At 45.6% G+C, this 25,125-nt stretch overlaps 1 protein-coding gene across 5 annotated transcripts in view; it reads right to left on the minus strand.

The window, feature by feature from the left end:
* The window catches only part of LOC123757626 (maltase A2), a 443,152-nt gene that overhangs the window by 160,556 nt on the left and 257,471 nt on the right, over nucleotides 1–25,125 (minus strand). For all 5 annotated transcript variants that reach the window (XM_069326926.1, XM_069326925.1, XM_045741456.2 and 2 more), the window contains one exon: nucleotides 21,991–22,203. In XM_069326926.1, the coding sequence (XP_069183027.1) occupies nucleotides 21,991–22,203 (213 nt within the window). The remainder of the gene's footprint in view (nucleotides 1–21,990; nucleotides 22,204–25,125) is intronic.

Consider the following 25,125-nt stretch of genomic DNA (forward strand, 5'->3'; position numbering starts at 1 on the left):
CCTCTTCGCCCTTACATCATCACACACAGAGATCACACTAACGTGATGCATCAAATGAACAAATCCACAAGGGCCATGACAAGGATTCGAACCTGTGTCCTGGAGCATCCCACACACTGCCTTAATCGACTGAGCTACAACAGGGTAAAAGGGTTGAAACCGAAGTTGAAACTTCGGTTTCAACCCTTTTACCCTGTCGTAGCTCAGTCGATTAAGGCAGTGTCTGGGATGCTCCCGGATGCAGGTTCGAATCCTCGTCATGGCCCTTGTGGAATTTTTCATTTGATGCATCACGTTAGTGTGATCTGTGTGTGAGACTAGAGTGTTCATTCCGTGACTTTGTTTTACATATCAGCACAATCAGGGGAACATCTGTGCACCATGTCGGCTCCAAATGCAAGCATTGTGTGAGTGAAAGCATCAACAAGCAGGTTATGTAAAAGAACAAGGTCAGTGATCACATTTGAGAAGAAAGTTGAAATAATTAAGAAGGTGGAGAGTGGTGTCGCGTGCGCTGAATATGGCATTAGCAAAAGTACTGTTTTTGATCTTAAGGCTAAACCTATCATTTTTTACTATTTCTCTAAAAGTGAAAGTTGTAAAGCAATACGAAATAGAAAGGTAGTAAGTAAAGCAAAGGTGGAGAGTGTTGATAACACAGTGTGGGAGTGGTACAAAAAGAGGTGTGAGGTGACAAAGAAGCCAGTGGCATATGATATCACAAACAAATGTCAATTAAAGTCTTTTGCAATGGCTTCCAAGAAAGCTCGCATTGCATCACCTGCATCTGACTCATCACATGTTGACCCAGTCAACTCAACAACTTCAGTCAACCCAACACCATCAACATCCACCACCACCTCTTCCATGTAAATAACTATGCTTCATCAACATCGATTATCAACATAAACGGATCAGGACTTCACTTATTGGTGAATACAAACAAAATACGGTCGTATTTACGCTATGAATCTGTCGATTGTTTTCCCTAGAGTTTATTCATAAAATTTCAATATTTTTTTTTTTTTTTTACATTTCTACTTTATTTTCTGTAGGGAGCCCCTACAGCTCCCTGGAGCTTATCGGGCTAATGTATGTTATATTAGACCGGGACATTAGCTATGGAGTTCAGATCTACCAGGGACCAACGCCAGAACCTGGCCCCTTCAGAGAGGTTTCAGGGAGCAATGGCCCTGGAAAACCCCATTATTGTTGGGAGTTTTCTTTATCTGCCATCAACCAGGGTTAGGCACCCAGAAAGGTAGGCATAACAAAACAAACCCCACATGGTAAGAAACTACAACAAAAAAACGAAAAGAGAAGTAGAAACTCCCTACAATCCCAAGGAAACAATCAAACAATCTATTTACTACCGCGTTGGTCGTCCGCGCAGCCCTCCCCTCCTTGGGAGGGGGAGGGGGGCCCCAGACCTCACCGCACCGGCTGCCTTCAGTTCGTAAGCTAGTGTCAACCGGGATAGACGCTTCTCAGGCCTCATATTCCTGAGCGGTGTTTGCCTTGTGTGGAGTTCTCTTCTGTTTTTGTGTGTTGTGCGGTGGCCAAGAGTACCTCATCAGTGCCAGGGCTGCATGCGCTTAGGGTCTTTCTTCCCTAGGCGCCCTGTGAGAACTGCCCCTGTGTATCAGGGTTATCTTCCCTGGGGCGCTTGGGAACCGCTCCCATAGGGATTCTTGCTGCTCGGCATTTGCCTCGCTCTTGTTTGGCCTTGAGTAGGGAGTGGTGTTGTGCTGGTTAGGGCATCAAGGTGTTGCGTGACCTGCCACCTAAGCAGCGACCGGTTCCTGTTGCTCTGGGGATGGTGTACTTTTGCGGGGTTTTTCTTTTGTTTTGTTTTTGTTTGCCTGGTGGAGGTGCTGCCTCGTGGGCCCATAGTTCCCCTGATATTGTTTTGGTGGCCCTCTGCTAGGCCCCCGTGCTTGTACACGTCCCAGGGGTTTTCAGTATTATCATTTACCCTTGTATTGTTTGGGTTTCTTAACCGGTTAGCAACACCTTGCCCGGGCTTCCCATAGTTGTTACCCTACGGGCCCTGGAAACCCCTCTTTTTTTTTTTTATCTCTTTTCCAGTGAGATGAGCCGCATGAAGGTTCGTTTGGTGTACAATATATTCCATGAGCGGCTCATTATAGAATGCTGTCAAATAATCCAATTCACACATGTCCTCTCCATTATTAGGGAAAATCTCTGTAATCCCAACGTCTTTATTGTCAAAGGCAGGAATTCGAGGAATAAAACCGGCACCATCACTCCACACTAGTACACCTGGTGTCCTGCGAGACGCAACAGGGGCACGACAGTGAGGAAGCGATGCACACCGTGGACCTGGAGCTGAAGCCTGTCTACGCACAGTACAGCCGCTACGTGCACGTGAGGTGGAAGCACAGTAAACATGAGGCTCTTGGTGCCTCATGTTACTGTATTCCATGCGGTGGCGCTTGGCTGGGCAAGACGCTGCTGATGCAACAATTTCTCGCCCAGTAACACCACTGGTACTGGCAACAGGCTCGGTAATACTATGCTCTGATTCCACTTCACTAAAACCAGAAAAAATGAGTCACCTTACTCTGATTCGTCACCCAAAATATCCTCAGACTCTAAATAATCACAGGGACTGTGTGGTCAGGGATGAATTGGAGTAGACCTGGGCGAGGTGGCATGGGTGAGTGTATAGGCCTCACCATGGGAGGAGGCTGTATCTCATTTTCACTGTCGGTGCTACTATCATTGGTTAATTGTGTGTAGTCCCTTTCATTGTCAGAGTTATCAAAATCACTTTCCTCACCATCAGAAAATAATTCACTAGTTATTTGCTCTTGGGTAAGTGATTGCGTAGTGCGCACCCAGAAGGCGTTCAGCCGTACGCTCGACATGGTGGCTGCTGGTTAACTGATGCTTCCCATGCTATGGAAGCATGAGCTGGATTTTTTTACAAAATGGCGGCTGTTTACTATAGCCCCTGGGCAGCAAATGGGGGCCCCCCACCTCTACCCTGCTGGCCATTCAAATCTTGCGCGGTACTCCAAAACATCACATGATGTGGTGCGCACGTTATTGCAAGTTACTCAACACATCATATGACGTGTTGAGTAACTTACCCAAAATTGCGCCTCATGTCATATGACGTGTTGGAGTACTAAGCAAGATTTAAACGGCCTGTGGATACACAGGGTTCACCTCACCATCCTCAGGGCTCTTGTAAACAGACTCCATATTTTTTTAATCGTGGGCAACATTCCCGGGTGTTAGACCTCAGTACTGAGTGAGCCACTAAGGCTGGTGCACAGCAGCATGAGCTCACAGCACTGCTGTTCAGCTTGTGACCAAGCATTGCCTAAAAATGTGAAAATATATAAATACATACTATGATTTAGCGATGATAGTATTACAGAAGACCCCTGACTGTGATAAAAATGTCCAGGATGCTGATAATAGCAGGATTGTTGTGATAATTAGCGCTGTAGTGGGAGGAGTAATCTTGGTGGAGAGGGAAGGTAGCATTATCTGCTGACTCTGTGTGACCACCTTTTACTGTCTGGACTCACTATACCAGCTTAGTCGTTCGCTATGGTGAACAAAACAAGCAGATACTTACATATAAAGTCTGTATATAGTGAGTAAAAGCAAAAAACAGTATGGTGGGAAGAGAAGGTTGGCGAGTCAGGTGAGGTGCCAACACACACTAGGGAGGGAATGGCAGCCAGTGGCGGGCTAGCTAGTGTGTGGTGGTCACTCCTTGCTGCTGTTTGACTTAACATACCAACTTAGTGATTCTTATGGAGAACACAAATGTAGATACTTATATATAACGTGTATATATAGTGTAATGACAGCAAAAGGAGTGTTGAGAGAAGCCATTTTGGTGAGGGAGGTGGCAACATCTGCATCATTTGTCATGCTGACTTGTCATGCTGGGTAAGGGTGGCTACTATGCTCTTTGAGCACTATACCGCCTTAGTTGAACAGTTATGGTGAACAAAATATGTAGATACTTATATATAATGTGTGTATATAGGGTAATAACACCACAACAGTATACTTGAAGGAGGAATGTTAGTGTGTCTAGCCTTGAACCAGTGACAATGGGAGGGAGGGAGGGAGGGAGCATGAGTTGTGTGTGGCCACCTGTTACTGTCTGCCATCACCATACAAGATTAGTGGTTCACTATGGGGAACACAAATGCAGATACTTATATATAATGTGTATATATATATAGTGTAATACCAGCAAAAGGAGTGTTGGGTGAAGCCATTTTGGTGAGGGAGGTGGCATCATCTTCCTGACTTGTCATGCTGTGTATGGGTGGCCACTATGCTCTTTGTGCACTATGCCAGCTTAGATGAACAGTAATGGTGAACAGAACATGTAGATACTTATATATATCGTCTGTATATAGCGAATAAAAGCAAAAACAGTATGGTGGGGAGGAGGAATTTGGAGAGTGAGAAGTTTTTGGGGGAGGGAGTAATAGCGAGTGGCTGGCTGGCCACACCTCGTTGCTTTTTGATTTCCATTATCTACTTAGTGGTTTGTTATAGTGACCAAACATGCAGATACTTATTTATAACCTGTGTATATAGTGTAATAACTGACAAAGTATTTGTTCACTGTTTTATGAACATAATAATTGAATCAATAATATGCACACCATAATTTTGAGTACAGCGATGATTCACACATTTTATTATATAAATATATCACACTACACACTATTGAATAACATTACAGCAAAAAACCCAGCATTGATTGTAATGAAACACCATTTTCTGTGTGAGTCCCAGAGGCTCCCTGGAGCTTACCAGGCTGATATGCTAATGTCAGACTTTGCCATCACTCATATGTACGGAGTTCTTATGGGCCTACAGGGGACCACGAGCCAGAACCTGGCCCCCTCAGAGAGGCAAGGGGAGCAATGGCCTATAGAAACACCCCCGTGTGGTTGGAAGCATTCTATGTCTGCCATCGACCAGGTTAGGTACCCAGAAAGGTAGGCGTCCCAAAACAAACCCCTATTCTAGTGAAAATTGTAACCAAAAACCAAACGAATGGATAGAACTCCCCAAACAAAAATGAGGAAACTAGTATGACGTCACCCATCATCGCGTTGTTGTCTGCAAAGCTCCCCCCTCCCCGGGAGGGGGAAGGGGTAGCACTAGACCTACCACGCCAGCGATCCACACCCCAGTTCTGAGGCTGGATGTCAAAACACGCGAAAAACCGCCGACTGGAGGGAGGGAGGGAATCCGGGGAGCCTCCGGGACTCACCCAGAAAATGGCGTTTCATTACATTCAACGCTGATTTTCTGGGAAGGTTTTCCCTACGGCTCCCCGGAGCTAACTACCCACAGAGGAAAAGAATAGGGACTGACCCGGGAGGCGGTCGCCGCACACTACTCAACCCGAAATCGAGACAACTAGCCGCATCCTCTGACCCAAAGCGACATAGGCCCAACTGGGCCCCAGGAACGTGTACAAGGTAACGAACAGCCAAGGACCCTGTTCAAATGCTAAATTCCCCACGCCCAAATGTCCTCCCAGGACACAGTACCAAAGACAGCTGCAAGAACCGCGAACTTGTGGACGTCATGAGTATGGAGATAGACCTCAGGCTGGAGAGCCTTAAGAACACCGCGGACGACCTGGGAGACCCGCACCCTCGAACAGGGAAGAAGGGAACTGGAGCAACCCAAAGTGCGACCACAGACCCAGAAGCCGTGGCGTGCCAACAACGGCGGAGAGCCGCAACCGGACAAAAACAAAATGCACCCCCGGCCCAACTAACCAAGCATCAACAACCCAGGGACCCCTCTGAAAAGCAGCAGTCTCATTCTTCGCCAGAAAAAAAGGAGAAGGCAGCATACGACCAAACCGATCACCCCAACTGAAGGAGCAGAAAACCCCTGCGCAGGACGAGAGCATGAAGCACACCTACCCGACCCCCAGAGGCCAATGCCAACCAGAAAAAGAGCCATCAAAAAACAAACCGGAACCGAAGGGGCCACAAGAAAACGAGAAGAAAGAAAAGAGCACTTTGTCCAATGACCAGGACGGCTCAAGCGGCGCAAGAACAGGCACGAGACAGCTTACAAATGGCGCACATGAAAGTCCGAAAGCAAGCCGAAGCGGCTCCGCCAGCACCGCATAAAATGAGGCGACAGTATATGCAAGTCAACGGCCCCCAACCTCCAGCAGAAAATCCAAGCCAACACCAACAAACGCAGCCACCGAAGAATGGACAAAAGGAAAAGGAAGGACCGCCAAAACGCCCCATACTGCCGCCAAGAAGCACACAGGTGGGACACCAACAACGAAGTTCTAAGAGCTGAACCCCCGGGACGTGTACACTCACGGGGACCTAGCAGGGGAAACCACCGGAAGAAGGAAGAGAACCCGACACAAAGAGGGGAAGAACCAAAGGTAGAGCCCCCCACCAGGTAGACAAAGAAAAAGAAAACTCCGCAAGAGTACCCAGGCGGAACAGAGCCGGCCGCTATGATTAGTGAAAACAAGCTGCCCAACACCCTGTGCCCTGCCAGTGCAAACTGCCCCTTACCCTAAGGCGAACAAGGGAGACAGAATCCCCTATCACACAAAGGGCAGCCGAAAACCGAGCAGCAAACGTCCTAGCAAAAGCAGGACCCAAGGAACTTGTGGAAGGTAATCCCAAGCCCCAAGGGCAGTACTTACAGGGCACCTAAGGAAGGTAAACCTAGGCACATGCATCCCGAGTACTGGAGACTCACTCCTGGCTCACGCACCACTTGGAAGACAGACACCACACTCTAGGTACAGTGCTGAAACAACCACTGGAGTTGGAGCACACAACCGGTGCCATTAGCATCAGCCGAAGAACTGAGGTGTGGATCGCCGGCGTGGTAGGTCTGGGGCTACACCTTCTCCCTCCTGGGGATGGGGGGAGCTGCGCAGACAGTGGCGCGATGATGGGTGACATCATACTAGTTTGCTCGTTTTTGTTTGGGGAGTTCTATCCACTCGTTCGGTTTTTGGTTGCAATTTTCACCAGAATAGGGGTTTGTTTTGGGACGCCTACCTTTCTGGGTGCCTAACCCGGTCGATGGCAGACATAGAATGCTTCCAACCACACAGGGATTTCTATAGGCCATTGCTCCCCTTGCCTCTCTGAGGGGGGCCAAGTTCTGGCTCGTTGTCCCTGGTAGGCCCATAAGAACTCCGTACACATGACTGATGCCAAAGTCTGACATTAGCATATCAGCCTGGTAAGCTCCGGGGAGCCATAGGGGCTCCCCACAGAAAAAAAGAAAAATCAATCAGAGACATTGAAATAATTAGGTAATTATATCTTTGTGGCAACCCCCCGCCTGACAGCTTCGGCGAAGTAGAACTTCCCCGATGCTTGCTGAGTCAGCGCCTCTTTTTTGCCAGACTTCCCTAACCTATTGCAGCCAAAATATGCCACTCACGATTTTTTTTATTATTTTTCCCATGATCAGGGAACACAAATTAACAGGTTAAGAAGAAAAACTATTTTTTTTGGTTATGCACCTGTGGGTGACAAAGACCAAATTGCCCTTAGCAACACAAGGGTTAAGTAGCGAACGACTACAACGAATAATGTTAGTTAGTATCTATATAACAAAATTATTGTCCTGTGGAGTTGATTTATCTCCTAATTACACTTAGGAGTTTCTTAAATAAATATGAAATATTTTGTGGCTATTTATTAAAGATATTATTATAAATACCCTGGTTGATACCTGGTTGATGGGGTTCTGGGAGTTCTTCTACTCCCCAAGCCCGGCCCGAGGCCAGGCTCGACTTGTGAGAGTTTGGTCCACCAGGCTGTTGCTTGGAGCGGCCCGCAGGCCCACATACCCACCACAGCCCGGTTGGTCCGGCACTCCTTGGAGGAATAAATCTAGTTTCCTCTTGAAAATGTCCACGGTTGTTCCGGCAATATTTCTTATGCTTGCTGGGAGGACGTTGAACAACCGCGGACCTCTGATGTTTATACAGTGTTCTCTGATTGTGCCTATGGCACCTCTGCTCTTCATTGGTTCTATTCTACATTTTCTTCCATGTCGTTCACTCCAGTACGTTGTTATTTTACTGTGTAGATTTGGTACTTGGCCCTCCAGTATCTTCCAGGTGTATATTATTTGATATCTCTCTCGTCTTCTTTCTAGTGAGTACATTTGGAGGGCTTTGAGACGATCCCAATAATTTAGGTGCTTTATTGCGTCTATGCGTGCCGTATATGTTCTCTGTATTCCCTCTATTTCAGCAATCTCTCCTGCTTTGAAGGGGGAAGTGAGTACTGAGCAGTACTCAAGACGGGACAACACAAGTGCCTTGAAGAGTACAACCATTGTGATGGGATCCCTGGATTTGAAAGTTCTCGTAATCCATCCTATCATTTTTCTGGCTGTCGCAATATTTGCTTGGTTATGCTCCTTAAACGTTAGGTCGTCCGACATTATTATTCCCAAATCCTTTACATGCTGTTTTCCTACTATGGGTACATTTGATTGTGTTTTGTACTCTGTATTATGTTTAAGGTCCTCATTTTTACCGTACCTGAGTACCTGGAATTTATCACTGTTAAACATCATGTTATTTTCTGATGCCCAGTCGAAAACTTTATTAATATCAGCTTGAAGTTTTTCAATGTCCTCAGCCGAGGTAATTTTCATACTGATTTTTGTGTCATCTGCAAAGGATGATACGAAGCTGTGACTTGTATTTTTGTCTATATCTGATATGAGAATAAGGAAAAGCAGTGGTGCAAGGACTGTACCCTGAGGTACAGAGCTTTTCACTGCACTTGGACTAGATTTTATATGGTTGACCGTTACTCGCTGAGTCCTGTTTGACAGAAAACTGAGTATCCAGCGTCCTACTTTACCGGTTATTCCCATTGACTTCATTTTGTGTGCTATCACGCCATGGTCACATTTATCGAAGGCCTTTGCGAAGTCCGTGTATATCACATCAGCATTCTGTTTCTCTTCTAATGCCTCAGTGACTTTGTCGTAGTGCTCAAGTAGCTGTGAGAGGCACGATCTTCCCGCTCGAAATCCATGTTGGCCTGGGTTATGAAGGTCATTGGTCTCCATGAAATTGGTGACCTGACTCCTAATCACTCTCTCAAATACTTTTATGATGTGCGATGTTAGTGCAACTGGTCTATAATTTTTTGCCAATGCTTTGCTCCCTCCCTTGTGTAGAGGGGCTATGTCTGCTACTTTAAGTGCATCTGGTATCTCCCCCGTGTCCAAGCTCTTCCTCCACACTATACTGAGTGCCTGTGCTACCGGCACTTTGCATTTCTTTATAAATATTGAATTCCATGAGTCTGGACCTGGGGCCGAGTGCATGGGCATGTTTTCAATTTCTTTTTCAAAATTTAGTGCGCTCGTGTTTATATCAGTTATATTTACCGGGGTTTGAATATCCCGCATAAAGAAAATGTCTGGATCTTCCACCTTCATGTTGTTTATTGGAGTGCTAAACATGTCCTCATACTGCTTTTTTAGGATTTCACTAATTTCTTTGTCATCCTCCGTGTATGAACCTTCACTTGTACGAATAGGTCCAATACTGGCAGTGGTTTTTGCTTTTGATTTCGCATATGAGAAGAAATATTTTGGATTTTTCTTTATTTCCTGAATTGCTTTCTGTTCTAACTGCCTTTCTTCAGTTTCATATGAGTGTTTCAATTTCCGCTCGATTTCTTCAATCTCCCTATTTAAATTATTCCTTCTTTGACGGGAAATTCGTGTCTGCATAAGCAGTTCCGTTATTTTTTTCCTGCGTTTATAGTGTCGTCTGCGTTCTCTTTCTACGTTAGATCTCTTTCTGGCTTTCCTCAAAGGAACATGTTTCAGACAGACTTGATACGCTTCTGAAGTAAGTTTTTCTATTCCTTCTGTAGGACTTGTATTATTTAGAACAGTTCCCCATGGAATGTTTGTAAGTTCCCTGTTTATTATCTCCCAGTCTATCCTTTTATTATTAAAATTGAATTTACTGAATAGCCCCTCTCGCTTTATCAACGTTTTAGGTCTATTCTGAGTATTGATGGTCGTTTGCACTTCAATGAGTTTGTGATCTGAGTATGTGGTATCTGATATCGTAATGTCTCTGATAATGTCTTCATTGTTCGTAAAGACCAGATCTAGAATATTTTCATTTCTCGTTGGCTCCGATATCTGCTGATTGAGTGAAAATTTGTCACAGAATCTAAGTAGTTCTCTAATCTGTGGTTGGTTGGGTCCTGATAGATTTCCTGGTATAATATTATTGTTTGCTATTTTCCACCTGAGACTAGGCAAGTTGAAGTCACCTAGGAAAATAATATCAGGTATCGGGTTCTCCAAATTATCAAGGCTATTCTCTATTTTGCTTATCTGTTCTGTGAATTCCTCAGCCGTTGCATCTGGCGGTTTGTATATTAGTATAATCACTAAATTTATTTTCTCTATTTTTAATCCCAGTACCTCTACCACCTCATTTGTAACGTTTAGGAGCTCCGAGCATACAAGGTCTTCCCTAATATACAGACCCACTCCTCCATGTGACCTAATTTTCCTATCACACCTGTATAGGTTATATCCTGGAATCCAGATCTCACTGTCCAACAATTCCCCTGCATGGGTTTCTGTGAAAGCTCCAAATACTGCATTTGACTCCGTGAGGAGGCCATTTATGAACTGTACTTTGTTGTTTGTTCTTGTTTTCAGTCCTTGTATGTTGGCAAAGATGAATGAGGTTACTCTATTAGTGATAGTTTGAATGGGAGACTTTTTCGGCACGTCCATTAATCGTGGACATAATGAGTTTGTTCTGACCAGTACTGATTGTTGTAGGGCAGTTTTCTGTCGTAGTTGTAGTTCCCTTTCGGTGGGTAATTGTATCTGTAATTCTGGAATGCCAGTGGATCTGGCATCCAGTTCCATACACTCTCCATGCTGCTCCTTTTGAATTCTCTGCCGGTCTGGTATAAAAAATTTATAGAGTTTCCTCCAAATTCATTATCCTGCTTGCCACTCTTTATGTAGCGTTCCGTGCCTTTCACGTGAAAGTGTGGGCAGCTAAGGTCATAGCATTTTCTGTCCTCCAGTGAGGTTTGGCACATGTCAGGATGGAAAAACCTACATATTGATCCAAATCGACACTCACCTTTCCTAAGCATATTTAAACATTTTTTGGGATGTTGGTAACTGCATTCTAATCCTTTCTTATTACCAGCATATCTATGTCTGCATATGCCCTTTGCATAAAATTTGCATAAGTCTGTCCTTCTGTTCTGAATTGCTCTATCGAGAACCGTCGTGGTGTCTGTACCTATCGAGCTGTCAGGTACACTTTCTAGTTTAATGTCATCTACATCCAGGCCTACTGAGTCAGAGTTTGCAACTTCCTGAGTTTCAGCCTCAGTTTCATCCCTGACTATAGCCTCCGCCCCTTGTATATTAGAATTGTTGTTCCTTTCCCACTCCTTCTGGATGGCTGGTAGGCTTCCAATGAATGATGTTTTCCGTTCATGCGTCATGTTATCTAGAAGGTTTTTTAGGATATTCCAAGCTGGCAGGTCATTTTTACACACCCAGAGCAAGTGGCCATCTCTCAGTGCTGTAGTGTTACTCACTTACCCATATTACGTGTTAATATCACCAATTAAATTTGCAAAATTTTCAGCAAAAAGCTGCGACGATTGGATCACTGTGTACAGGAGGTTGATATGGCAGCAAACACACTCCAGGTGAACATATATCTTGGAAAATGTCACTCCACAACATTGTCGCTTGGACCGTCGACTTCCTGTGGTGTCACCTGCTTCATATTTACTTCTAATTTTGTTATGAAATTAGATTATTTCAGAGTAAAAATAGGTTTGATCATGTTCTGCATTCAGCACCAAATTTATAGTGAGTAAATATACCATATTTCAGGCGATGAGTCACAATAACGTGGCTGAAGTATGTTGACTAGACCACACACTAGAAGTTGAAGGGACGACGACGTTTCGGTCCGTCCTGGACCATTCTCAAGTCGATTGTGATGAGGAGGTAGAGACAGGCAATAAATAGACAAGAGAGAGCTGAGGAGGAAAGTAAGGTGTAGGGGATAGTAGTAATAATGAGAACTGCAGAGGGCCTATTGGGCCATACGAGGCAGCTCCTATTATAACCACCGAATGAGAAGGAGGTAGTAATAGGAAAAAGAAGAGGATAGCAAGGGAGCGTAGGAGAAGACAATGAACAGAAAAAGGGGAGAAGAGAGAAAGAAAAGGAAAGAGAAAGAAAGATAAATGGAAGGGGTAAGCTTATGTTAAGTCACGTTTGTTAGAAAGATTAGAACATTTGAGTATATACTGTGAAAGGGAAGAGTCCACAGCAACAAAGCCAGGACTCAAGTTCATGTTGGATACATTGTGTATCAGAGCCGATTCTACAAGACGGCGTCTGTGTAGAGTAGAGGCAGGAAAGATTATTTTGGAGGAAGACCAATCAATGGGATGATTAGAATCCCTCACATGGCAGAAGAGAGCATTGTTAGTGTCTGCAGACTTAACACTTCTCTTGTGTTCCTTAAGTCTGTCATTCAGTGTACGGCCAGTTTCGCCAAAGTATTGGAGAGGACAGGATGAACAGGAAATAGAGTAGACACCAGCAGCATTAGAAGCAGGAGGAGCAGTGTGAACAAGACTGCTATGAAGTGTGTTAGTTTGTCGAAAGGCGAGTTTAATGTCAAGAGGACGAAAGGTATTGGTAAAAGTTTTGAGTTCAGATATGAAGGGAAGGCATAGTACTAGTGTTGGAAGCAGGTTTAGGATGAAAGAAATTTCGTTTAGCTTGAGAGTAGGCAAGGTTGATGAAATGCAAAGGATAACCAAGGCGAGAGAATGATATGTAGATAAAGGCAATTTCAGAATCAAGAAACTGAGGGTTGCGGATGCATAGCGCGCAGAGGAAGAGGGAGACGAGGACACTTTTCTTAACAGAAGGAGGATGGTAGGAAAAGAAGTGAATGTACATGCCACTATGCATGGGTTTACGGTAGACAGAGAAAGAGAACCCAGACACAGAGCTGTGAACATGAACATCAAGAAAAGGAAGGAGGGAATTAGATTCCCACTCAACATTGAAATGGATAGAAGGAGCCAGATTGTTAAGAGAGGTTATCTTGAGGTTATCTTGAGATGATTTCGGGGCTTTAGTGTCCCCGCGGCCCGGTCCTCAACCAGGCCTCCACCCCCAGGAAGCAGCCCGTGACAGCTGACTAACACCCAGGTACCTATTTACTGCTAGGTAACAGGGGCATTCAGGGTGAAAGAAACTTTGCCCATCTATTTCTGCCTCGTGCGGGAATCGAACCCGCGCCACAGAATTACGAGTCCTGCGCGCTATCCACCAGGCTACGAGACCCCTCGAGGGTCTACGAGAGGTGAGGAAAGGCTAGAAAAGATTAAGGTCATGAGGCCATAAAGCAAAAATGTCATCAACATAGCGAAGCCAGAGAGAGGGATGAGTATCAATAGAAGGAAGAAGAACAGTTTCGAAGTATTCCATGTAGAAATTAGCAAGAACAGTGGAGAGAGGGGAACCCATAGCGACACCGAAAGTTTGAGTGTAATATTTACCGTTGAAAAAGAAAGAGTTAGAGTCAACACAGAGTCTAATGAGATCGAGGAAAACATTTTTTTTTCCAATTGCATTTGACACTGCTCACGTCTCCTCTTCTCACCACTCCTCCACACTATACAACAAACTTCAACACCTGATCTCCAACAGTCCTTGGGCCAAATACTCTCTCTCTGATTGTGTTACCAACCTTTCGTCCTACTCTCTTTCTAAGCACCAGCAAGAACTTCTTGGTCTTGGTCTGTCTTTTGCTCCTTCCCCTGGCCCACGCTGTGGCATTGATCTCATTAGTTCCTTTGACAGGTTTGTCAATTCTAACTCTAGTACTCTTTCAGACCTGTCTGCCTTTAGAGGGGCCCTTATCTCCGTTCTTGACAGCTTGTTTTCTAAAAATCACCACCTTCTTCGTCGCTTCCAGCTTGCCCTTGCCTCCCTAAAATCTAACAACTCTATTCTTATCCTTCCTTCCGACAAAGGCAATTCGGTGGTTGTCCTTGACTGTGAGGACTACCTCCGAAAAGCAGATGTCTTGCTCTCTGACTCTCGCACTTATGCTCCTCTGACTTCTAACCCTTTGGATCGCCTCAAAACTTTCTTTAACCGCAAACTAAGACAGCTCTCTAGTCTTTGCCCTCCAGACTTTGATCTCATTAAACGTTTCCGTGTCATCTGCCCTTCTCTTCCTTATTTCTATGGTCTTCCTAAGACTCATAAACCTGGTGTTCCTCTTCGTCCTATCATTTCTTCACGGGGCTCTGTCAGCTATCCTCTTGCCTCCTGGCTCGCTAAAACCCTGACACCTTACCTTGGCACTTTTTTCCCTGCCCACCTTCGTCACTCTCAGGACTTCATAGAAAAACTGCGCCTGCAGCCCTTTTGTAAGATGCTTAGTCTTGATGTTGACTCTCTGTTCACTAATGTTCCGCTCGATGACGTTCTCTCTTTCCTCAGACAGAAGGCGTCAGAGGGCCTCCTTCCTCTCCCGCTTCCCACTGACGTTTTCCTCGATCTCATTAGACTCTGTGTTGACTAACTCTTTCTCTTTCAACGGTAAATATTACACTCAAACTTTCGGTGTCGCTATGGATTCCCCTCTCTCCCCTGTTCTTGCTAATTTCTACATGGAATACTTCAAAACTGTTCTTCTTCCTTCTATTGATACTCGTCCCTCTCTCTGGCTTTGCTATGTTGATGACATTTTTGCTTTATGGCCTCATGACCCTAATCTTTTCCAGCCTTTCCTTGCCTCTCTTAACAATCTGGCTCCTTCTATCCATTTCAAAGTTGAGTGGGAATCTAATTCCCTCCTTCCTTTTCTTGATGTTCATATTCACAGCTCTGTGTCTGGGTTCTCTTTCTCTGTCTACCGTAAACCCATGCATAGTGGCATGTACATTCACTTCTTTTCCTACCATCCTCCTTCTGTTAAGAAAAGTGTCCTCGTCTCTCTCTTCCTCCGCGCTCTACGCATCAGCGACCCTCAGTTTCTTGATTCTGAAATTGCCTTTATCTACAAATCATTCTCTCGCCTTGGTTATCCTTTGCATTTCATCAACCTTGCCTACTCTCAAGCTAAACAAAATTTCTTTCATCCTAAACCTGCTTCCAACACTAGTAGCACTGTACTATGCCTTCCCTTCATATCTGAACTCAAAACTTTTACCAATACCTTTCGTCCTCTTGACATTAAACTCGCCTTTCGACAAACTAACACACTTCGTAGCAGTCTTGTTCACACTGCTCCTCCTGCTTCTAATGCTGCTGATGTCTACTCTATTTCCTGTTCATCCTGTCTTCTCCAATACTTTGTCGAAACTGGCCGTACACTGAATGACAGACTTAAGGAACACAAGAGAAGTGTTAAGTCTGCAGACACTAACAATGCTCTCTTCTGCCATGTGAGGGATTCTAATCATCCCATTGATTGGTCTTCCTCCAAAATAATCTTTCCTGCCTCTACTCTACACAGACGCCGTCTTGTAGAATCGGCTCTGATACACAATGTATCCAACATGAACTTGAGTCCTGGCTTTGTTGCTGTGGACTCTTCCCTTTCACAGTATATACTCAAATGCTCTAATCTTTCTAACAAACGTGACTTAACATAAGCTTACCCCTTCCATTTATCTTTCTTTCTCTTTCCTTTTCTTTCTCTCTTCTCCCCTTTTTCTGTTCATTGTCTTCTCCTACGCTCCCTTGCTATCCTCTTCTTTTTCCTATTACTACCTCCTTCTCATTCGGTGGTTATAATAGGAGCTGCCTCGTATGGCCCAATAGGCCCTCTGCAGTTCTCATTATTACTACTATCCCCTACACCTTACTTTCCTCCTCAGCTCTCTCTTGCCTATTTATTGCCTGTCTCTACCTCCTCATCACAATCGACTTGAGAATGGTCCAGAATGGACCGAAACGTCGTCGTCCCTTCAACTTCTAGTGTGTGGTCTGGTCAATATACCATATTTCTTCATTACTTACGTAATCCTGGCAGGATTTGGGTAGATTTGTGTGGATTTATGTAAATTTGGGTGGATTTGGGTAGATTTGGGTAATTCTAAGGACTCGTTGGTGAGGGAGGGAAGGAGGTGGCATTTGCTGGCAGGTGTGTTGGCCACTCGTTATTGTTTTGACTCACCATACCAACTTAGTGGCTCGTTACAGTGAACACAAATGTAGATGCTTATATAGCATGTATATACTGTAGAAGCTCGCTAATCTGGGACCCGCCAATCCAGAAAACACCCTATTTCTGCAAAAATCGTGACCGGATAAAGTTATCTTCACCATCCGGCCAAAATGTCCATAAAAGCCGGACTAGCAGATATTTGGCCGGATCAGCGTATACTGTTAGAGAGTTGAAATCTAAGCAGGTAAACTTCCAAACGATGTTGCCTAATCCGGACAGTAAGCCGGACAATGGGAGATTTGGCTGGATCAGCGTATACTGATAGAGAGTTTGAAGCCTAAAAATCTCTCCAAAACTAAAGGCCAACTTGCATCTAAATATAAACATGTGAACGTTTACCACTGAGAGATAAACGAGTGAAACACCCGGCCTAATACTTGCTGTACACCACCAAGATGATGTCAGAAGATAGGATTTTCTGACCAAGACAGTTGAGAAAGTGGTAGAGACCAAAACCATCAGTAATTTCAAAGTGTTATATAACAAAGAGTGCTGGGAAGACGGGACACCATGAGCATAGCTCTCATCCTGTAACTACACTTAAGTAATTACCACCAGGGAGGGAGAGAGGCAGGGAGGGAGGGAGAGAGGCAGGGAGGGAGGGAGGGAGGAAGCCAAGAAGAGAGGGAGGGAGGGAGCCAGGAAGGGAGTCAGTCAGGAAGGGAGGGAGTTAGTCGGGAAAGAAGGGAGAGTCAGTCAGGGAGGGAGGGAGGGAGTCAGGAAGGGAGAGAGTCAGTCAGACAGGGCAGGAGGGAGAATGTGTATGTAGCATATGTGACTGGCATTAACCTCCCCCCCCAATCAAGGGGTGGCGACGGTTGGAGGTGTTGTAAGAGGTGTTGAATTAAACTGTTTTCTTATTGCCATGAAGAGCTAATTATGAATATATATATTTTTTTTTTTTTTTTGAGATATATACAAGAGTTGTTACATTCTTGTACAGCCACTAGTACGTGTAGCATTTCGGGCAAGTCCCTGGAATACGATCCCCTGCCGCGAAGAATCATTTTTTCATCCAAGTACACATTTTACTGTTGCGTTAAACAGAGGCTACAGTTAAGGAATTGCGCCCAGTAAATCCTCCCCGGCCAGGATACGAACCCATGACATAGCGCTTGCGGAACGCCAGGCGAGTGTCTTACCACTACACCACGGAGACTGTTATGTTAGACTATTAAATAACACACTATAATATTTGAACAGTACAGTATTTGGTTGGGTATTTATTTATTTAAATAGTTACAAGAAAATAAAATGAGTTTTAACAGAGCTTAACCACTTAACTGCGCCAACCGAGTATTCTCGGTCGGCGGGAAACTGCGCCAACCGAGAAAACTCTTTTTGATTTTTCGGTACCAATTCTGTGTACGAGGTTGGTTGTGTACAAAATGGACTCGTAGGACCTCCAGTGAGAGGCAGCCATCTTCGAAAAAATTCCCAGAATGCCCTAGGGCTGCTGGCTGGGTTAGTACTGAATGAGCAACCATGGGTGGCGCACGCGCCTCTGGCTCCCAAACACCTGTTCGACGCGGTGTTGAAAGATAACGCTCTGTCGGTGAAATTCAAACCTTATTGTTTGAAAAACATAAGGGTCATAATATTGGTGAAGCTAGGAGCAATAAGGACCTAACACAAAGGTCGGATGCAAGTGATACAGCACCTATGAGGACGATACAGCCAGCGTATCCAGTTGTAGCTCTGAGCGTCACCCTTGGAATCCTATGCTATCTGCAATTTATTTAGATGATACATAGATGAACTGTTTTCTGCATTCAGTAATGATGTATCTGATACAAGTAGCATAGATGAACAGTGTTAGTGGTTTCCATGGTGATGTTTTCCATAGATATTTTCAAGAATACCTGAATCTCTTCCTAACTGATGGACACTCTTTGAAGCTGTTAGCTGAATCTCTTTCTGACTGATGGACACTCTTTGAGGCAAGCTGAATCTCCTCCTGTGTGGGACAATACAAAGCAATCTTTTCAAGACTACCTTACAAATTGATCTTTTCCTATAATCTTTTCAATACTACCTTATGCTTTACAAACTTGGCTACATACAACCTACAAGTACTAAAGCCAAGGGTGTATGTGAGTGCATTATTTGCAAGCACACAGAATGAAGAAACAGGAAGCGAAAATTTATCTATACCTGGTGCACTGAGAACGAAGTCGCGCTGTGTACCATGGCTACTTCGCTGATTATTACTCACTTCCGAAGTATTGAGTGTGTAATACAGTGTGTTACTGTGTAAATAGTGTGTAAAACTGTACATATTGTAATTTTAGTGAATTTTTAACAGGTAATATTGCTACAATAAACATTTATTGTGGACACATTACTGACACATGTATCACAGTTCCGTGGAACATTATGAACGTTCTACTGCATACATATTGTAAAGGACACAAATATGCATCATATACGATAAAAAAAATAATAAAACCGCATTGGAAATATATAAAACAAATAATTGAAAATATATTTGTGGCAACACCCGGTGCTTGAATGACCCGCGCGACCGTGTCTGAGCGTGTCACACACAGGCGACCAGGCCCTGATGACATCACAGCGCACCTTGTCCACGTCCCCACAGCCAAAGTAAGTGGAATTTGGTATTTATTTTTACATAGACATGTTCAGGGAAGGGAATTTATCATTTTATGAAGACAAATGAATTTTTTGGGAACACTTTATTTCATTTGCACAGAGGGAATTTCACGATAAACTCGGCGCAGCACGGTGGTTAAAGCACATATGTTAGTCATCGTACAGCGTGTCAACACCCATATGTTGACATTCCTGGGGGGGTGAGTTGGGATGGGCTTGTGTGAGGTAGGGGGGGGGGGGGTTTGAACAGGAAGGAGACGTGTAATCTGTCTGTCCAGTGTTTTTTAAATTTTGACCCAAGGGGCGAGTTTATTGGGCAGCGCCACTTATCCTGTGAGTGGACACACCTGTCATAGCAGCATGTAAAGCATTCCCCAATGTTGTCTTGCCCACCCACCCAAATGCTTGCCCACCCATCCACCTGTTCACCCACCTGCCCTGCTCACCCATCTACCCACCTGTTCACCCACCTGCCTGCTTGCCCACCCACCCACCTGTTCACCAATCTGCCTGCTTACCCACCCACCTGCCTGCTCGCCCACCCACCTGCCTACTCGTCCACCCACCCGCATGCTCGGCCACCCACCCACCTGTTCACCCACCTGACTGCTCGCCCACCCACCCACCTACCTGCTCACTGACCCACCTACCTGTTCACCCACCCACCAAGCTCATCTGCCTGTCATCCACCCATCAAAACCTGCCTGCCTGCCTGCCTGAACCTGCCTGAAGCCACTTATCCCTGCCTGCCTGCCTGCCTGAACCCACCTATCCCTGCCTTCCCACCGACCAAGCTCATCTGCCTGTCATCCACTCATCAAAAACCTGTCTGCCTGAACCTGACTGATGCAACCTATCCCTGCCTGCCTGCCCGCCCACTTGCCCTGCCCACCCACCCACCTGCCTGCCTGCCCACCCACCCACCTGCCTGCCCACCCACTTGCCCTGCCCACCAACCCACCTGCCTGCCCGCCCACTTGCCCTGCCCACCCACCCACCTGCCTGCCCGCCCACTTGCCCTGCCCACCCACCCACCTGCCTGCCCACCCACTTGCCCTGCCCACCAACCCACCTGCCTGCCCACCCACTTGCCCTGCCCACCCACTTGCCCTGCCCACCCACCCACCTGCCTGCCCGCCCACTTGCCCTGCCCACCCACCCACTTGCCCTGCCCATCTACCAGCCAGGCAGATAACCACCCACCTAGCCCCACACACTAATTAGTGTGGAAATTCAAATTATGTTGTTTGTGGTACAAACTTTTTTGTCAATGTTCACTTTTGTTCTTCCCCGGTGAAAAGTCAGTTAATCCGGAAAACCTGCTCATCCGGTAAGGGGGTCTTTCCCATATAGTCCGGATTAGCAAATTTCTACAGTATAGTGTAATAACAGCAAAAGAAGTATGTTGGGTGGAGCCATTTTGGTGAGGGAGGTGTTGGTGAAGGAGGGAGGGAGGTGGTGTCTGCTGGCTGGTGGGTGGAGGCCACTCGTTGTTCTTTGGACTCACCATACCAACTTAGTGGTTCATTATGGTAAACAAAATATGCAGATACCTATATATAACCTGTGTATAGTATAATAACAGCAAAACTATTTGTTTATTGTTTTATGAACATAATAATTGAATCACTAATATGCACATCATACTTTTGAGTATAGCACTGATTCACACATTTTATTATATAAATACAATGGAGCCGCGGTTAACGAATTTAAATTGTTCCGGCACCGAGCTCATCATGTGAGAAGCTCGTCTTTCAAAACGAATTTCCCCATTTAAAATAAAGGAAATAAAATTAATCCATTCCACCCCCCTCCCCAAAAAAACATCAATATGATATTTTATAATGGAAATATAATACTGTAAATGTAATTATAATAAATGTTTTGTTTTACTGTTTCCAATTGTACTTAACCTTATGAAGAGTCGTTGCTGGCTTGAGGGAGACGATGGGGAGGTGGGAAGGAGGAGAGGGGTTACGGTGTGGAAGGAGAATCCACCTCTGAGTCAGGCGGGCTCTCTCTTCTTGGGAATTTCACCCCACTGGGACCGGGTTGTGGTTCACCATCACTTGCTCCTCTTTTCTCTATTCCAAAGAACGTATCTATTGACATCTGCTTTTGTCATCGTTTTAGGATGTCCTTAAAATGAGACAGCAAATTGTCAGTAAACATGTTCACACACCGGGTTGTCAATGTTTTATCAGGGTGATGCTTTTTCAAGAATGCGGTCACCTTTTCAAACATTCCCAACACCTCCCTGATCTCACTGAAAGAGGCGGCATTGCTATGATTTCCTTCTTTAAATCTACAGTAATTGTGTCTTTCTTCCTCTTGACAACACTATCTTCAGCAAGCAGCTTCTTTGACGACATCGTGGGTTACAAATTGTAGTCACAAAACCACACAAAAAACAAAGAAAAGCACAAATATATGCAGAGGGATGCTTATCCTGCGCAATACAACAACAACACTGTTGTCGGAGGTGTCCGAGAATTTGCGAGAACAAGCGAGAACGCTAGGAAGCACCATGTGGTTTTCTCGTTAATCGAGTGAAAGCTTGTTGATCAGGACAAATTTTCGGGGAGTGGCTCGCTCGTTACTCAAAATGCTTGTAGATGGAGCTGCTCGTCACTCGAGGTTCCACTGTATATCACACTACACACTACTGAATAATATTAGTGCAAAAAAATAAGAAAAATCAATCAGAGACATTGATATAATTAGGTAATAATATCCGGAGCTGACCACCTCCGTCGATTACCATGTCAATTCCTCAATTTTGCCAGACTTTCTCGCCCTATTGCAGCCAAAATATATCACCTACAATTTTTTTTTTCCCGTGGTCAGGGAACACAAATAAACACTTTTATAAGGCAAATTTATTATTATTTTTTTTTTTTTGTGCCTGGCAGAGTTGAAGGTCATTAGGCCCATAGCAGCATAAGGGTTAAAAATCTTTTTGTTATTCATACCTTGTCTTCCTCTGCAAGAAAATTTTTAGCTGATAAATTAATTATAAAAATCCATTACAGTAAAGCGTCACATACCTGTGAGGTTTGGGAGAGGCCGCCGAGCTCATCTCCATAATAGAGAGTGATGGTCCCAGGAAAGAAGAGCAGCAGCAGAGCACGGCCAAGTGGGTGATGTCGAGTCAAGGTGGCAACGCGTTCCCTCTTCACTCCTCCCATATTCCAATTAATCCATGGTAACGATACATGACTATCCCAAGCAGTAGCCGACTTCAAAACTTCCGGAATCGTCTGTAATTATACAAAATTACAAAATAATTATCAAAACAAATTACAAAGTCCTATCTTCCAATATACATTACAGAATAACAAAAGCTGTGAAGAAATTTTGCAGGTAGTTTTTACATGTGGCACTCAAGTTAGCTGGCCCAGTGGTTGACACTCCCTTGTTAGTTGGCTCAAGTGACAGACACTTGTGTTAACAGGCCTAAATACCTGACACTCTTGCTAGCTGGCGCAGTGGTTGACACTCCCTTGTTAGTTGGCTCAAGTGACAGACACTTGTGTTAACAGGCCTAAATACCTGACACTCTTGCTAGCTGGCCCAGTGGTTGACACTCCCTTGTTAGTTGGCTCAAGTGACAGACACTTGTGTTAACAGGCCTAAATACCTGACACTCTTGCTAGCTGGCCCAGTGGTTGACACTCCCTTGTTAGTTGGCTCAAGTGACAGACACTTGTGTTAACAGGCCTAAATACCTGACACTCTTGCTAGCTGGCCCAGTGGTTGACACTTGTGCTAGCTGGCCCAGTGGTTGACACTCCCTTGTTAGTTGGCTCAAGTGACAGACACTTGTGTTAACAGGCCTAAATACCTGACACTCTTGCTAGCTGGCCCAGTGGTTGACACTTGTGCTAGCTGGCCCAGTGGTTGACACTCTTGTTAGTTGGCTCAAGTGAGAGACACTTGTGTTAACAGGCCTAAATACCTGACACTCTTGCTAGCTGGCCCAGTGGTTGACACTTGTGCTAGCTGGCCCAGTGGTTGACACTCGTGCTAGCTGGCCCAGTGGTTGACACTTGGACACTTGTGCTAGCTGGCCCAGTGGTTGACACTTGTGCTAGCTGGCCCAGTGGTTGACACTCTTGTTAGTTGGCTCAAGTGACAGACACTTGTGTTAACAGGCCTAAATACCTGACACTCGTGCTAGCTGGCCCAGTGGTTGACACTCCCTTGTTAGTTGGCTCAAGTGACAGACACTTGTGTGAACAGGCCTAAATACCTGACACTCTTGCTAGCTGGCCCAGTGGTTGACACTTGTGCTAGCTGGCCCAGTGGTTGACACTCCCTTGTGAGTTGGCTCAAGTGACAGACACTTGTGTTAACAGGCCTAAATACCTGACACTCTTGCTAGCTGGCCCAGTGGTTGACACTCCCTTGTTAGTTGGCTCAAGTGACAGACACTTATGTTAACAGGCCTAAATACCTGACACTCTTGCTAGCTGGCCCAGTGGTTGACACTTGTGCTAGCTGGCCCAGTGGTTGACACTCTTGTTAGTTGGCTCAAGTGACAGACACTTGTGTTAACAGGCCTAAATACCTGACACTCTTGCTAGCTGGCCCAGTGGTTGACACTCCCTTGTTAGTTGGCTCAAGTGACAGACACTTGTGTTAACAGGCCTAAATACCTGACACTCTTGCTAGCTGGCCCAGTGGTTGACACTTGGACACTTGTGCTAGCTGGCCCAGTGGTTGACACTTGTGCTAGCTGGCCCAGTGGTTGACACTCTTGTTAGTTGGCTCAAGTGACAGACACTTGTGTTAACAGGCCTAAATACCTGACACTCGTGCTAGCTGGCCCAGTGGTTGACACTCTTGTTAGTTGGCTCAAGTGACAGACACTTGTGTTAACAGGCCTAAATACCTGACACTCGTGCTAGCTGGCCCAGTGGTTGACACTCCCTTGTTAGTTGGCTCAAGTGACAGACACTTGTGTTAACAGGCCTAAATACCTGACACTCTTGCTAGCTGGCCCAGTGGTTGACACTTGTGCTAGCTGGCCCAGTGGTTGACACTCGTGCTAGCTGGCCCAGTGGTTGACACTCGTACTAGCTGGCCCAAGTGACCAACACCCCATGTTTGCTGGCCCAAGTGACCAACACCCCGTGTTAGCTGGCCCAAGTGACCAACACCCCATGTTTGCTGGCCCAAGTGACCAACACCCCATGTTAGCTGGCCCAAGTGACCAACACCCCCATGTTTGCTGGCCCAAGTGACCAACACCCCATGTTTGCTGGCCCAAGTGACCAACACCCCATGTTTGCTGGCCCAAGTGACCAACACCCCCATGTTTGCTGGCCCAAGTGACCAACACCCCATGTTTGCTGGCCCAAGTGACCAACACCCCATGTTAGCTGGCCCAAGTGACCAACACCCCGTGTTAGCTGGCCCAAGTGACCAACACCCCATGTTTGCTGGCCCAAGTGACCAACACCCCATGTTAGCTGGCCCAAGTGACCAACACCCCATGTTAGCTGGCCCAAGTGACCAACACCCCATGTTAGCTGGCCCAAGTGACCAACACCCCATGTTTGCTGGCCCAAGTGACCAACACCCCATGTTAGCTGGCCCAAGTGACCAACACCCCATGTTAGCTGGCCCAAGTGACCAACACCCCATGTTTGCTGGCCCAAGTGACCAACACCCCATGTTAGCTGGCCCAAGTGACCAACACCCCATGTTAGCTGGCCCAAGTGACCAACACCCCATGTTAGCTGGCCCAAGTGACCAACACCCCATGTTTGCTGGCCCAAGTGACCAACACCCCATGTTAGCTGGCCCAAGTGACCAACACCCCATGTTAGCCGGCCCAAGTGACCAACACCCCATGTTAGCTGGCCCAAGTGACTGACACCCATGTTAGCTGGCCCAAGTATTAAGTCACTGCACATTCTCTCATGTGTATTATACATATAATATGTATTATATATATGTATATGTGCCGCAACCCTCGCCGATGTTTGTAAACACAGCATCTGCTCCCCCTCCTCACTCGCCCCCTTCAACTCACCTCGGATCTCTAGCTTTAGAATTCACTCAATCTATGGCTCCCTGTTTAAACTTCAAACCTCTCCGAAGTAATCCATGGCTCCAGAAACTGCACAACCTTGTGAAAATGCAATCAGAAGCTATTTTGGCCCTCCAAGACACAG

Source organism: Procambarus clarkii, chromosome 19, assembly GCF_040958095.1.
Source record: "Procambarus clarkii isolate CNS0578487 chromosome 19, FALCON_Pclarkii_2.0, whole genome shotgun sequence".
Classification (NCBI taxonomy): Eukaryota; Metazoa; Arthropoda; class Malacostraca; order Decapoda; family Cambaridae; genus Procambarus; species Procambarus clarkii.